This window comes from Sciurus carolinensis, chromosome 16 (assembly GCF_902686445.1).
Source record: "Sciurus carolinensis chromosome 16, mSciCar1.2, whole genome shotgun sequence".
Classification (NCBI taxonomy): domain Eukaryota; kingdom Metazoa; phylum Chordata; class Mammalia; order Rodentia; family Sciuridae; genus Sciurus; species Sciurus carolinensis.
Genome location: NC_062228.1, coordinates 59,174,988 through 59,190,577, shown reverse-complemented (window position 1 = coordinate 59,190,577; position 15,590 = coordinate 59,174,988). Strand labels below are relative to the sequence as shown.

The following is a 15,590-nucleotide window of genomic DNA, read 5'->3' as shown; positions in this document are numbered from 1 at the left end:
CTAACCCGACTCCCTCCGGTTTCGTTTTAAAAATCCCACCTTCCCCTGTGGCCCCTCTGCTCTATATAGAACTCAAAGATGGTCAAAAAGGCCACACGCCCATGCCTTTACCCTGGCTGTACCCGCAGCCTGCCGTACCTTCCCACTTCTGCTGTGCGTCCCGCCTCCAATGCTCCCCGCACAGGGAAGTGAGCCTCTGCTGCCCGCCCCTCCCCACCGCCTCTCTCTGCGCCCTCGGGATGGATTGGCTGTCGTTTTTTAAATCACGCCGACAAAGCGTCGTCTGTCTTCCCGCTCCCGGGTTCGACCACTTAAGACTTCTCGGTGCCCTGGGAGCTGTCAAAGTTCCGTTCGCACCACCACAGACACGTGGAGACGGACGGCTCGGCTCCGGCTGGCTGCCCTGTGCCTCCCCGGGGAGCTTTTGAAATTCCCAGAGCCCAGCTCCACCCTGACCACTTAAACCACCAGGCCTGGGGGTGGGCTCCCCCTGGAGATACCAAGGTGCAACCAGGGTCAAGAGGCATCCTGGGATGCATTTCCTGAAGACAAAAAGACAGCTGTTCGGCCTTGGAGCTGAGCGCAGGCAGTTCTGTGGCTGCTTCAGACTCCAAAAGTGGCGCAAAGATAAACTCTGAGTTTGGAAACGTTTGGAAGTTTGGAAGGAAGGTGGTTTCCCAGGACCCGGCAGGGAAGGGTGGATCAGAGGGACTTGGAGATCTACCACCCGCCAGCGCAGCCTGGTTTTGTTCTGTTCCACCTGGAAAGCCAGGATGGGTCACCCTAGGCCTCCTGCTTGGTTCCTGGGGCCCCTGTGTTTCTTTTCATCCAGACTCAAGCCTCTCCCTGTCAGACTGGCGCGCTCTGTCTCTCCGTCTCTGTCTCCCTGTCATCTGTCCGTCCGCCTCTCTCTCTTCCCACACTTCTCCTTGGATACCAGCTCTATTTCCATCCCTCACTGTGTCTGATACCGTCTCCACCCTGCAGCCTGACCTGTCGGTCACCTCCTGTCCCCGCCTCAGCCCCCTTATGCTACCTGCGCCTGTGTGATTCCTTCCCTGGTGCCTGTTCCTCCCTCCTGGCATCTCTCATCTTCCTTGGGGCTCTCCCTGGGTCTCTGTCCCCCTCTCTCTGGGTCTCTGTCCCCTCCCTCTCTGAGTCTTTGCCCCCCTCCCTCTCTGGGTGTCTTTGACCCCCATCTGGGTATCTGTGCCCCACCCCAGGTCTCTGTCCCTCTCTCTCTCTGGGTTTCTGTCCCCCTCCCTCTGGGTCTCTGTCCCCTCCCTCTCTGGGTCTCTGTCCCCTCCCTCTCTGGATCTCTGTCTCCTTCCTCTGGGTCTCTGTCCCCCTGTCTCTCTGGGTCTCTGTCCCTCTGTCTCTGGGTTTCTGTCCCCCTCCCTCTGGGTCTCTATCCCTCTCTCTCTCTCTGGGTTTCTGTCCCCCTCCCTTTCTGGGTCTCTGTCCCCTCCCTCTGGGTCTCTGTCCCCCTCCCTCTCTGGGTCTCTGTCCCCTCCCTCTGGGTATCTGTCCCCTTCCTCTGGGTCTCTCTGTCCCCCTCCCTCTGGGTCTCTGTACCCCTCCCTTTCTGGGTCTCTGTCCCCTCCCTCTGGGTCTCTGTCCCCCTCCTTCTCTGGATCTCTGTCCCTTTCCTCTGGATCTCTGTCACTCTCTCTCTCTGGGTTTCTGTCCCCCTCCCTCTGGGTCTCTGTCCCCCTCCCTTTCTGGGTCTCTGTCCCCTCCCTCCGGGTCTCTGTCCCCTTCCTCTGGATCTCTGTCCCTCTCCCTCTCTGGGTCTCTGTCCCCTCCCTCTGGGTCTCTGTCCCCTTCCTCTGGGTCTCTCTGTCCCCCTCCTTCTCTGGGTCTCTGTCCCTTTCCTCTGGATCTCTGTCCCTCTCTCTCTCTGGGTTTCTGTCCCCCTCCCTCTGGGTCTCTGTCCCCTTCCTCTGGATCTCTGTCCCCCTCCCTCTCTGGGTCTCTGTCCCCTCCCTCTGGGTCTCTGTCCCCTTCCTCTGGGTCTCTCTGTCCCCCTCCTTCTCTGGGTCTCTGTCCCCCTCCCTCTGTCAGTCTCTGTCCCGCTCTCTCTTTGGGTCTCTTTCCCCCTCCCTCTCTTGGTGTCTTTGCCCCCACCTGGTTCTCTGTGCCCCACCCCGTCTCTGTCCCTCCGCCCCTGCTGCTCTCCTCTTCCCCATCTGCCAACCACATCCAGCAGCCTCTCAGCTCAGCCCTGCATTCTTCCCTGCAGGTTGAGGAGATCGGAATCTGTCCCCTCCCTACCCACTGTCCCTAATTCCCCAGGAATTGCCTCTTGGGTCCCTGCAGGAGGGCTCAGCCTCCATCCCCAGAGCCCCGCCCCAGTCTCCTCCTCAGCTGCTCCTCTGCGGCAGGACAGGCAGGGCTGGAGGAACTGACGCAGCTGTCGCTGGAGGATCTGGGCCCCACACACATAGAGCAGGGGGTTGAGGCACCGCTGGCCACCACCAGGGTGAACCCCAAGGGTCTGAGAAGCACCCAGACATCCCCCAGGTCCAGCCTGGCCTTCTGTGTCCCCAGGAGCCTCAGTAGAAGCAGCAGGTGGAAAGGAAACCAGCAGAGAAACAGCATGGCCCCGGTGGCCCAGGGCATGCCCAGCAGCAGGGGCTGCCCTGTGAGCCTGGCCAACCACAGCCTGGCCCGCACGAGGCTGTGGAAGGAGCTCAGCAGCCCCAGACGCACCCCAAGTCCAAACACCAGCTGATCCAACGTGTGGCCCCAGAACCTGGAGTCCTGGGCTTGGCCAGGGGGCGCCCCAGCAGGAGTCCTGTTGTAGGGGTCAGCGGGGCTGGCGTGGTCCCTCACGGCTCGCAGGGCTGGCCCACCTAGGCCCAGCAGGAGGAGCCAGAGCCCACCGGCCCAGAAGACCACCCACCGAGCTGTGTGGTGAGCCAGCGCCCAGGTGGGCTGCAGCAGGGAGGTGTGGCAGGCGGCAGCCACGTGCGTCAGCAGAGAAGGTCAGGAAGGCCAGGCTGGGGTCCAGGCGGCAGAACACTCCACCCAGCATGTCCTGGTGAGGGTCAGCGGCAGGAGGACGGTGAAGATGGCGTCAGTGGTGGCCTGATGGCCAAACAGGCGGCTGACCAAGGGGAAGGCAGGAGGGGCCCCGCAGCCTGGATCAGCAGGCCATGGCCAGCCACCTCCAGCAGGTGGGAGGTGAGTGCCACCAGGGAGTAGAGGAGAATGAGGGTGGCCCAGGGCAGGCACAGCGCCTCGTGGGCAGACGACCATGGAGTCTCCGAAGGGCCCTCCATGGGCGGGACAACCTGTCAGGACCCACAGGCCACCAGGTTAGTGGAACCTGCAGCTCAAGTCAGCCCCACTGTCCACCCAGGAGTCCAGGCACCATCCTCTGGGGTTCCTCGCCCATCCTGGTTCTGCCCCGCAGCCCTGACCCAGTTCAGGCCTCACCCTCCTCCCCAGCCTCCCTGCCTCCAGTCTCTGGAATACTCCAGAGCTGACCCATCCCGCCCCCGATCACAGCCCTTCCAGGGCTCCCCGGCACCCCTGGACAAGGTCCCAGCCCCTCGGTCCCAGGCGGAAGCCCTGGATGTCTGTCCCCCTTCTCTGCCACCTCCTCTTCTGAACTCCCCCTGGTGTCTGCCAGCTTCCAGAGCCAGCCCCTGCCCTTCCTCCTCATCCTGGACTCTGCCTCTTCTAACCTCAAAGGCCTACCTGACAGGTGGTGTCCCTGAGCAGCTCCTGCTTCAGGTGGAGAAACTACCCAGAACGTGGAATTCAAAATCCCACAGCGGAGCAGATACCGTGAGCCCCAGGAGCCTGGACGTTAACGGGATCTGCATGTGGGGCTGGGGCCTCGGTTTATCCCCTCTGCTCCCTGGTGTCCTGAGCACACCAGCAGGCGGAGGGCAGGTATCTTCCAGGTGTCTGAGCAGGGGCTGGTAGCTTGGTCTCCCTTGAGGATCGGAGGTGGGGACTGTGGGCAGCTCGCAGAGGGCAGATGAGGAAGTGGGAGCCGGGGCCTGGCAGGAAGTCAGGGCACAGAGCAGGTCTGATCCTGGGCCTCAGTTTCCCCTCTGTGAATCGCAGGACTGACTCACTCCCCGGGGCACACCCAGGTGGGTCCCGGCCCCTCTGCCCAGCTGCAGCCCTGCCTGTTGTAGCCCACCCTCCCTGCCTGCCTCAGCTCCACCTCCTCTCACACCCAGGCGCGCATGGGGCTGTTGTGCCTGCTGTTACCTCATCCTGTGCCCCTTACTCCTTCCCTTTGCTGAAGATAGCAGACTCCTATTCATCCTTCAAAACCTGATTGGGTCCCACTATCCCTGGAATCCCCTCTCTGGCCACCACTCCCCCATCAGACTGGGTCAGGTACCATTGTCCTCGTAGGCATGGTCTCTGAGAGCGGGTTGGAGCTGTGCCGAGGGCGAGGACTAAGTGTCCACTGGGCACGGGGCAGTGTATTAGGACCTTTACATCGTTTTAATTTCTTCCCAGACCCCCATGAGGAAGTTACTCTTGCTGTCTTCACCTTATCAGGGGGAAATTGAGGCAGAGAGGAGGGTAAAGAACTGAACCAGCGAGGAAGTAAAAGGACGCAGGAAGGGATCCAGGGTGACCGACGGTGGCTGTGAGGAGGTATCATCCTGCTCAAACACGTTAGGTCCTGAGCCACCCAACCCCACGAGGCCACAGGACATGTTGGTAAATGGATGAGTGAGAGACGGCCTGTGTCCATCCTGCAAACTCCTACGATGCCCAATTCAATGTCCCCCCTCCCGGAAGAGGCAGAGTCCTGCCTGGAACCTCTTTCTCTCCCTCTGACTTCCTTGCACCCCTTCCCCCACTGGAATGGTCTCTGCCCTGTTTCCTGGAGCTCCCAAAGGCTGACTGGTGTCCCCAGGGGTCTGGATGACAGGTGGCTTGGGCAGACTTGCATGGAGAGCGGTGGCCTGGAGGAAGGGAGGCTAGAACCCAATGGTGAGAAAGAGGCAGAACCTCGGGCCAGTTCTCCAGAGAAGAGCCTCAGGGCTGCAGGCCACGTGCCATCCGTCCCAGGAGTCCCCGACCTCCCACTTGCTGGCCCTCACCTCACTCTGGCCTGTCCCTATGCATTCTCAGCTGGAGAACCAGGCCTCCGTCAGCAGCTTAGTGACAATGACCATACTGAATCCCCCCGTCAATCCCTCAATGCACCCAGCACCCTCACTGTAGGCTTGGACCCTCTGTGCCCCCTGCCTGGGGCACCCTTCCTCCTGCGGCCTCCTGGCTGCCTCAGGGTTGTTCAGTGTGTCCTGCTCCCAGACCCTGGGTGTCAGCGGCAGCCCTCATCCCTTGCCCTCCCCTTAATCCCTCCTCCTGGTGCTCAGGAAGTCTCTGACATCCCCCTCCTGCCAAGCATTCGTCTGCTCTCAGGTAGAAACTCCACAGGGGACAACGGATTCCTCCCACTCTGTACCTGAGAGAGCTCCGCATGGCATGTGGCTGGTGCTTCATAAAGACTGCTGAACTCTTGGGTGAATGATTGTGAGCAGGGATCCCTGTGCCCACTGAGGTGGCAGACGGCTGGCCCCCAAGATGCCCCTGTCCTAACCCCTGGGACTTGGGAATGTGTCCCATGACCTGGCGATGGGAAGGGAAGGTCACAGATGGAATTAAGGCTGCTGCTCATGTCATTTGACAACAGGGAGACCATCTCGGGTGGCCCAGGTGGGCCCGATGTGGCCACAGAGGTCCTTGTGAGGAAGTGGGAGCCAGGGAGAGAGGCAGAAGCCACCCTGCAGGCTTTGCAGGCGGGGGACTGGCTGGAGCCTTGAATGCAGACACCTCTAGCAGCCTGGAAAGGCAGGTCCTCAAGGGCCCGGTAAGATCTTTTTAGGACTTATAAGATAATTTGTGTTGTTTGAAGCCCCCAAAGTTGGATAATTTGTTACAGCGGCAAGAAGAAACAAATACACCCATTTTATAGACCAGCAAATGGAGACTCTCTGAAGGTCACACGGTCACTTCATTGTTGAATTTGCCTTTGGAATGAGAATGGGGTAGGTAATTGGGGACAGACTGCAGAGAGAGGGGGTCTCCACCCAACATGGCCAAAGGTGGGACGTGGAGGGAGTGACCAGGCAGTGGTGGAAGTGGGTAGGACTGGGGTTGGGAAAGAGGAAGGAGATCCAGGCAGGGGAAGTGGGAGGCCTGCTTGGCTAGGCCTTGTTCTTTGTGGCTCCTGTGGACCTCAGAGTGCCCAAGATGTGGAGGGAGAGGGAAAGCAAGAGAGGAGGAGGGGTGGTCCTGGATTCACACCCACTACCAGGTTTCCCCCAACTGGGTGTCCCCAGTCTGCCCCCTCCCCTTCTCCATCTCAGTGGCTAGGCCCTCCCTGCTCAGGCCAACTCCTCTCCCCCTGGGCCCTGGATGCAGCCTCCTCCTGGCCTCTGTCCATCCCCCACCAGGATCTTTCTACCCATGCCCTCCCCTGCGTACACACCTGCCATGGCTCCCCAGCATCCTGGGGCAAATCCCAGCCCCTCCACCTGGACTTCCAACTCCCTGCTTGAGCCCCACCCCCTGGTCCCGAGGTGGTAACCCCTCTGCCACAGCCTGAGCACCTTGTTTGTTCTTTGTGCCCCTCTCGAGGGTCACCTGAGACTTCCTTGAAATCAAGGTCTGAGCCTGACCTCTCCAAGGTGGCCTGCATCACCCACAGGGGGAGACACACATGAGAACCCTCTTGTCAGAGACGGAATCATCCACACTGCAAACCCACGCTGGGTCAGCATGGGACTGCCTGCGGGACCATCGTCATCCAGCAGCAAACCCAAGGGACCCAAACGCCCCTCATCGTGGGCAAATTCGGTCACGGTGCTACCTCCTCATTTTATTCCACACAAGAACAAGAGTGGGCACCCGAAAGCCCGCAGGGCATCTGGTGGTGCTGCGGAAGAAGGCGGACAGCGGACTCCCATGGTCTTGAGTTCGAATCCCGGCCCTGGCTGCCGTCCTGGCGGGCACCGTGGACGAATTAGGCCCATACCTGGTAGAGCAGCGGCGAGGAGTAAAAGGCCCCAGGGCCTCAGACCGACAGTGCACGGCGCGGGGAGCGTTCCTGCGCGGGGCTCGGGACGTGTCGGGGTGAGGAGTCTCATGACAGCTGTTTTCCGACATTTGATGACAGACTGTCTCCCAAGGCTGGGAACATCTCAAACCAGGCCAGATTGGGGGCGACGCCTCCCCTCCCTCGTTGCCTGCGAGAAACAGAGGTAGTGATTAAGATCGCATAATTACCTCCCTCCTGCCTGGGAGGGAGCCTCTCTCCGTGGGATCCGTGGGTTAGGACTGCCTTCCCCTAGGCTGCGCGCTCCCTGAGGGTAGAGGCGGCCGTTCCTTACGCTGCAATCTCCAGCGGTGAAAAGGATTTGCACCTACTATGCGCCAGGTCAACGCAGGCTAGGACAGGGCTCGCAGGGCAGGCGAAGGCGACGGGCACCCTAGAACGGAAAGTCCCACCCGCTGGAATGTCGACCCCGCCCCCAAATTCACATTCAGCCCCACCCACTTGGACGTAAGCTCCTCCTCTTGGAGTGTGCGCTCCGCCCTCTGGACACAGCCCCTTCCCCTGGCTGTCAGCCCCTCCCACTGGAATTTCAGCCCTTCCCACTGGAATGTCAGTTCTTCAAATTAACGATCTTTGTCTCCTTCACCTTTCTCTAAAACCGCGCCATTTCCCCGACAGTCCCCTATAAGCACAACTGGATGGGATAATGCAGTCAGACCCGTCAAGTCCCGCTCCGCCACTTACTTGCGGTGTGACTTTACCTCGCTGAGCCTCGAGTTTCCTGGTCTGTATGAAGGACATCAAGGCAGTGCCGTCCTCGTGGACTGATTTCGGGGGTTCACAGGTTTATAAATCCCTGGACAGGATCTGGCACTTAGGACACGATGAGCCATGGTCGTGATGAATGGAGGCGCGAATCGCCCTCTGTTGTCACAGCAGTCTTGTGAGATGAGGAGCCTTAGTCCCGATTTGGCGGAGTAGAAACCCGAGGCTCACCGAGGCGGTCCAGGGAGATGCCAGGTGCCCCCGCGGGGCCGCGGCCGCGCTCCGCCGCGCTGCCTGCGCTGCTCGGCCACCGGAGACCACCGCCCGCGCCCCGCCGGGAGGGTCCCGCAGCGGCGCTGAGAGCCGGAGCGCCGCAGTCTGCTGGAGAGAATGCTTAGCCGCGCTCGTTAGAAAATCAATGCAAATTAAAAACCTCCCCGGGATCCCACTCTCTCTCCGAGAAGGCGAGGATCAAAGAGTCTGACTTGGCGGTTGCGTTGGCGAAGCCAGCCGTGAGAAACAGCTTGGCGGAGCGGCGCCGAGTGGCGGTGTCTGGCGACACGGAGCACGCCCTCTGACCCGGGTTCCCCTCCCCGCCGAGGCGCTTACTCTGACAGGTGTCAGCCCTGATCTCCGCGAACGCCTCCCGGGGGCCGGGCACCGCCTGGGCGCCTTGCCCACCCTGAAGGCGCACTCCTCACAGCGACCCTTTGCAGAGGCCTGTTAGTGTCCCGGTGTGGCGCTGGTGGGACCCAGGCGTGGAGGGCGGGAGCAACTTGCCTGGTGTCCTCAGCAATAAATGACCATTGTGTTAGTCTGCGTTTTGGTACCCAAAAAAGTACACAAACACAAATGTTAAAGGACGTTACTGGTAGGTGGGGGGAGGGAGGTAAGTGAAAAACAATAACAATTCCCTCCAAAGAACATCTTCCTATCACAGCCCACCGCTTTTTCCTTTTCATTAATTGCCTCATTAACCTCTATTAATGCTTCCTTTCAACTTCTGGTGCATTGATTGTATTGTTCTTTTTCTGCTTTCTTGAATTGTTGGCTTTACTAATTTCCTTTTGGACTTTTCTTCTCCCAGTTTAAGACTAGAGCTATAGATTTTCCTCCAGGCACAGCCTTGGCCCTACCTCTGGCAGGTTCCAAGTGCCATTTTTGGAAATAAGGTGGAATATCAGTTTTTCCATGGAACACAGGAGTTACTGAGAAAGGTGTTTTGCAACGTATGGCCAAGGCGATTGGAGTGGGAATATTTTGTTCTTCCTCATTATTGATTTCTAATTTCCAACGTGCCCTGCATTATTACTTCTACTTGTGGGGACTCTTTCTAGGCTGTGCTTATGACCTAAATCAACCAGTTTGGGGTGGGGAAAGAATACCATTGTAGAATCTTGATTTTTTTTAAAAAGTTAAAGTTCATAATTGGGACAGTTAGGAAATTTGAATATGGACTTTTGTTAGATCATAACATGTTAAAGTTCTTAAGGAAGAGAAGAATGTCACAGTCATGCAGGGAAAATGCCCTTGTTCTTAGTGGCATAGGCTGAAGAATTTATGTGAAATATGGTGTACCCGTTTTCAAAAGGTCTGAAATTTTCTGGAGCTGCCTCTAAATACAGCCCCTCAGGGACAGCGCCTTGGCAGGGGCACCCTCTCTGTTGGCAGAGGTCGGGTGTCTCCTACTGACTTGCATGTTCTGGATGTGTGATGGTGTCCTGTGCAGGTGCCTGAGGAGGGGGAGGGGGAGGGAGAGGGGCAGAGGGGAGGGGAGGGGAGGGGGAGAGTGTGGGAGCCCCTGTGGGGTGGGACAGTACCCACATTTGGGAACTTTAGTTGAGTGGTATTGTGTACTGTTCTGGTAATCATGCCTTTGAATTTTTTCAAATGAAATCTTTGAGAGGAAAAAAAAGAAGTGTTTACAACTAAGTGCAGCAATGAGGTCACCTTCGGAAGAGATGGAGGAGTGATTGGGATGAGGAGGAGGAGGGAGGGGAACCCTGGGGTAGAGTTTTATTCTGTGACCTGGCTAAGTTGCATGGTTTTTCACTTGGTGATCAATTAATTCTCCCAGTTCTGTTTTTTTTTTAAATATATATATATATATATATATATATATATATATATATACTCTAGTGTGTCTTATACGGAATAATTTTCAGACTTTCAAAGATAGATTATAGCAGACTCAAAGCAACCTAGGTGCTCATCAGTAGGGGATCAGCGTAATACCTTTAGGCACAGTATGTCTACATAAGGGAACGCTTGGCCACCACCACTGCAAAACCATATGGGAGCCTCCTAGGCATTTATGTGCAACCGCCCTTTAGATTCACTCTTCTTGTTTGTTTGGTGGTTTGCAGTGTAAGGGATTGAGCCCAGGGTCTCTCCCGTGCTAGGCAAGCACTCTACCACTGAGCCACGTCCCTAGTCCTTAGACTCTTAATAGAACACACATGGTGTGGGATAATGTACTTGGCATGTTCTGTTTGTGTTAAAAATAATTATGCATGGGTAGGCTATCTGGAAGGATATGCAAGAAGGTGATATCATCTCCAGGGAGGAAAAGTAGGCATGGAGGATTAGGAGTGGGAGTGAGAATTTCTTCTTTTTGCCGTGTGCCTACACCACTTTAAAGTTTTGTTTTGTTTTTAATAAGTCACTTCCTCCAGTTAGTGTTTCTCAAGGTGCCTCCATCTTTCCTGTATCGTTTAGTCCTCTCCTCACCCCTGAACATAGAAGCATTTGGTCCCATTTTACAGAGTTGGTAAACTAAGGCTCTGAGAGGCAGAGTCCTCAGAACACGTCGGGGCTGGGCCAGTGGCCCCTGTGGACTGGGACAAGTCGTATGATGGTTTCTGGTTTGGATAACTTTTTTTTTTTTTTTTTTTGCCTCTACATAAAACTAAGGGAGTGGCACACATTGACCAGGAACGACTAGTGTTTCTGTCCCTGGAGGGAAGTAATTTTTGCATTTCTCAGCAAGGGCTGCTTGGGGTTTCAAGTCAGAGCAAGTCTGACTCTCAATGGCTTTGGCAATAAGAAATTTATTATCTCCTTCACACACAGCCCAGAGGCTGGTGCCCAGCAGGTGCAGACACATACGGCTGCTGCAGCAGACACCGCGCAACAGGGGCTCCAGGGAACCGCCATCCGGGCTCTCTGCTCGTGGCCCCGGGCGTAAGCATCCCAGGGCTGGCTGGGCTCTCCTTGGGGCACAGAAGCGTCCCACGTGGCTCGCCACGATCATTGCTGTGGTGGATTGCAAAAGCACCAGCTCTGCGTGCCACTTAGTACCCAGGCCCCTTCACAAGATCACTTTGCTGATTTTCCAATTGAAGTTGGCATTGTGACTTTTTTTCTTTTTTTTTTTTTTTTTTGTGGTGCTAGAGATTGAACCCAGGGCCTTGTGCGTGTGAGGCAAGCGCTCTGCCAACTGAGCTCTGTCCCCAGTCCTGTGACTTATTTTGACCAGCATTTTGGAATGGTAGTCACCTGTGCAGCAGTCCAAGCTTTCATCCCCTGCTTCTCTCACTCTCAAACCCTCCTCACGGGGCCGGGGATGTAGCTCAGTGGTACAGCACTTGCCTCACATGCACGAGGCCCTGGGTTCCATCCCCAGCACTTCCCTAAAGAACCAAATGAAACTTCTCCCCATAAACGCCACATTTTTTTTTTTAAAGCCAGTCTTCAGGATAGTAGGAACTATATGGCTCAGCCAATCTGTTACCCCAGCTGACCAGCCACTTCTCCCAGAATCTGTCATTTAGCAGACACACAGGTGCATAAGGGAGCCCAACTAAGACAAGAAAACTGCTCAACTGAGCCCAGTCTACATTGCTTAACCTCAGAAATCATAAAAGGTTTTGTTTCTAAGCCTCTCAACTTGGGGGGTGTTTGTTACACAGTAAAAGGTAACTGATACACTCACTTTCTAGTCAAATGGAGGAAGGGAGGGGAAAGCCCCGTTCAATCAAGGGCACTTCAAGGAAGTTACATTGACCCTCCTACTGGTCAGAAAGGAGTCCCATGGCAGCAACTACTTGCAAAAGTTACTGGAAAATGTAGTGTTTTTCTTTCCTTCCTTCCTTCCTTCCTTCTTTCTTTTTTCCTGGTTAACCACATGTCCAGTTTAAAACAAATAGGAATCTTCTTACAAAGAAAGGGAATGATGGGGAATGCCTCATTATCTCCACCTTTAGATGAGGGATTGCTGGTAAGACTTCCTGGAGTGGCAGTCTTGGAAGTCAGCCTAGGTAAGGGTTTGCACGCTAAGGAGGGAGGCTTCCGGCCTCTACCCGGAGGTTTCCTTCATCCTCTGGGGGCTTCACCTCTGGGACAGAAGGATTGATGAATCCCTCATCGCCAAACGCTCTGGCCAGGGCAGAAGGCAAAGACCGGAAACACTTTTCTTGGAACTCTCTGCCAATAAAGGCATAGATAAAGGGGTTGAGGCAGTTGTTGAGGCAGCCCAGGGAGAAGGTAGCCCACGTGATGAGCGTCATCTTGGACCAGGGGAATTTCTTTTGTATCATCAGCCCTGATTGGACCAAAAGCCTCGTGTTAAATGGAAACCAGAAGATGAAGAAAGTGCTCACCAGCACCAGCAGCAGCCTCCTTGGCCTGCTGGCATGGACCCAGCCTTCCCACCTGAGCCCTGCCCAGATGAGGTGGGCACAGGTGCCAGTGATCACCAAGGACACCAAGAAGCCCACCAGGAAGTGAGTCATGGCCACTGCCAAGCGTCTCTTCCAAGCCATTGGATTCCAGTCCAATGTCAATTCCAAGTTGAACTGAAGTAGCAGTGGCCACATCCGTTCACTTCTCCAGTGGCCTGGAATTTCAGGTACGGAGCGCATGCGGTAGCAGCCAGGAGCCACACGCCGAGGGACAGCCACCTTGCTCGTCGCACGGTGCGGTGGTTTCGGGCCCAGAGGGGGTGCAGAGCAGAGACGCAATGGTCCACAGAGATAAGGACCAGGAGGTAGATGCTGGCAAAGAAGTTAGGGGCCAGGAAGGCCATGTAGAGTTTGCAGACCAGACTGTCCAGGGTCCACTGGCCAAAGGCGGCATAGTGTATGGAGAGGGGCAGAGACAGCAAGACAGTGAAATCAGCAAGGGCCAGGTTGAAGAACCAGATGGCGGTGACCGTGCCGGACATTCGGAAAACAGTCATCCACAGCACCAGCCCATTGCCCAGCACGCCCACAGCAGAGGACACAGAGGACTGCCGTGGTCAGCAGGAGGAGGCACCACACCTGCTCAGGCAGGCACTCGGAAGCATCCATCTTTCTAGAAGGGGAATCACCACATGTCAGAGTCAGAGGCCGCCTTTCACTAGAGCCCACCATCCCCTCAAAGACCCCAGTCATCCCTTCCTCCATTCAATGACTTTTTTATTGGCTGGGTGCAGTGGCACATGCCTGTAATCCCAGAGGCTCAGGAGGCTGAGGCAGGAGGATCACAAGTTGAAAGCCAGCCTCAGCAACTTATAGAGGCCCTAAGCAACTCAGGGAGACCCTGTCTCTAAATAAAGTACAAAATAGGGCTGGGGATGTAGCTCAGTGGTTAAATGCCCCTGAGTTCAATACCTGGTACCAAAATAATAATAGCAATAACAATAATAATAATTTTTTGAGTGCCGATTATACAACAATGATATTGTTCTAGGTCCTGGAGATGAATAATGTAACAAGGTACTTGCATCGTAGGAAAGGAACAAATAAAATAAGAAGATAACACTTTATGGGGAAAAGTCCAAAGGAAGGCTTCAGATTTTTGGTAATGTCAGCACAGCTTTTTCAAATAGTCCTACAGACAAAAAATTACAAAATCTAGACAAAAATATCAAAAATCAATTTACTGATTGAAAACACTGGAGAGTAATCAAAATTAGGCATAAACTAGGGAAGAATTCCCCAATGGAGGTCTTTCAGTTTGCATCTTTCGTGGGGACTCCTACGCCAACCCTACAGCTCCAGTATCAAAAACCCCTGCATTCCCAGAGGCATGAGCAAGGAAATTGGCCAGAAAGACAGTAGGGAGGAAGAGAATTGTGGAAGGAAGCCACCTGTCAGGTAAACACAAAAATCTGCATACAAAACCCATCTAAATCCTTTCCTGACTGAATTAGGCATGTCTGAGGGAGTCACCAAGATGCCTGGTGGAAAAGCAACAGCTGGAATTAGAAATATCTGAGCACAGATTTAGGCCATTGTCCATCAGAGGTGACACAGACTTGGGGGTTCCAGTCCAGCCAACATAATTGCCTGCTAAAACAAAAGTCACTCTTCAAAGGAACACAACACAATTCAGAGTCTTGATATCGCTCATGATCTCCAGTCTCTGTTTGAAAACCACCAGACATGTGAAGTAAGAGATGCACAAGTCATACCCAAGAAAAAAGCAGCAATACGAAAACCCTGGGCTAACCCGGATATTGCAACACCCAAGGATGTTAAGTCATCTAATACAAACATGTTCAAAGACTTCAAGGAAAAGGTCTTCATAATAAACAAATGTGGAGGCCCTTGGTCCACTTAGAGGTCACTCAGGACATCTTGACTATAGAGGATGAAAACTGCTGACCTTCAGAATCAGAATATTCCTGAAACCAGGATGTTCTGTCCAAGGCTGACTGAGAGACAGGAAGCACAGATCGCCCCCTCTCAGCTAATTAATTGCAAAACTGTTGTGTTCAGTTCCTTTTAATTGTATCTAGAGTTCCTGCTTGCTGGCACAGAGAACTGCTTGCTGAAATAATAAAATCAAGCAGCTCAGCACTCATGGTTACTTTTAATTACATCTCTAGTTCTGTGTTCCTAACACCACACCCTTGTTCATGCCTCCTGAGAAAACCAGGAGCCAGTCAGTCTGGGACTTCACTTCCTCCTGGGGGAAGACGTCTGACCCCCTGCTTTGGAAGGACTTTGTCTCTGTGTCATTATTCATTCGCTACCTCCAGGGTTCAGCTGGTCTGGCCTGGCAAATAAATAGTGTGGGTATTCTAGCAGGAAAGAAAAATTATAAAAAGACAAGTAACTGACAATTCTAGAGATGAGCAGTTGAGATTTCACCAGATAGTCGTGTGGGCTTCACAGAGGGGAAATGACCTCAGTGCACTTGAAGGCAGATCAGTAGAAATTACCCAACCTGAAAGACAAGAAAAAAAAAAACATTAAAGAAAAGCAACGAGCCCACCAGTGATGCTGTGGAACAGCACGGGTCAGCCTAACCTAGACATAGCAGGAATTTCAGGGGAGGAAAAGAAAAGGAGACAGAGAAGTATTTGCAAAAATGTGCCAAATTTAGTACAATGATGTGGATCATCGTACTGATCCACGAATTTTGGTGAACTCCAAGCAGGATAAATACAAGAAAATCACTCGCAAGGCACCGGATAGGGAGACTGATGAAATCCAAAGATAAAGAGGTAATTTTGAAGAAAGTTCAATAAAAATGACAAATCACACTATGTAAAGCCATGAACATCAGCCAACTTATCGTGGTGGTGGGGGGCACAAAGTGATGGAGTCATATTTTTAAGGCGCTAAAAGAAGAACAGAAACATGTCGATTTGGGATTTTATAACCTGTGAAGGTATCCTTCCACAGTGAAGAACATTTTTTAAAATTGTTTTTAGTCGTCAATGGGCCTTTATTTTATTTATTTTATGCAGTGCCGAGGATCAAACCCAGTGCCTCACACATGCTAGGCAAGCAGCCCAGTGAAGAGCATTTTCAGGTAAACCAAAGTTGAGATAATTTATGGTGGGCAGACC

The 15,590-nt window shown here is 54.2% G+C and overlaps 2 protein-coding genes across 2 annotated transcripts; both read right to left on the bottom strand.

Annotated features, from left to right (window-relative positions):
• Nucleotides 1-2,218: 2,218 nt before the first annotated feature.
• Nucleotides 2,219-3,775, bottom strand: LOC124966169 (formyl peptide receptor-related sequence 7-like). The gene is given in 6 exon segments (XM_047527222.1): nt 2,219-2,478; nt 2,481-2,983; nt 2,985-3,027; nt 3,030-3,104; nt 3,107-3,296; nt 3,706-3,775. Coding segments are annotated over 5 exon segments (1,059 nt in total). The 5' UTR covers nt 3,285-3,296; nt 3,706-3,775.
• Nucleotides 3,776-12,081: 8,306 nt separating this feature from the next.
• Gpr32 (G protein-coupled receptor 32) lies at nt 12,082-13,098 on the bottom strand. Its single transcript, XM_047527220.1, is given in 4 exon segments — nt 12,082-12,315; nt 12,409-12,608; nt 12,611-13,035; nt 13,037-13,098. Coding segments are annotated over 4 exon segments (921 nt in total).
• Between the last annotated feature and the right edge of the window lie 2,492 nt (nt 13,099-15,590).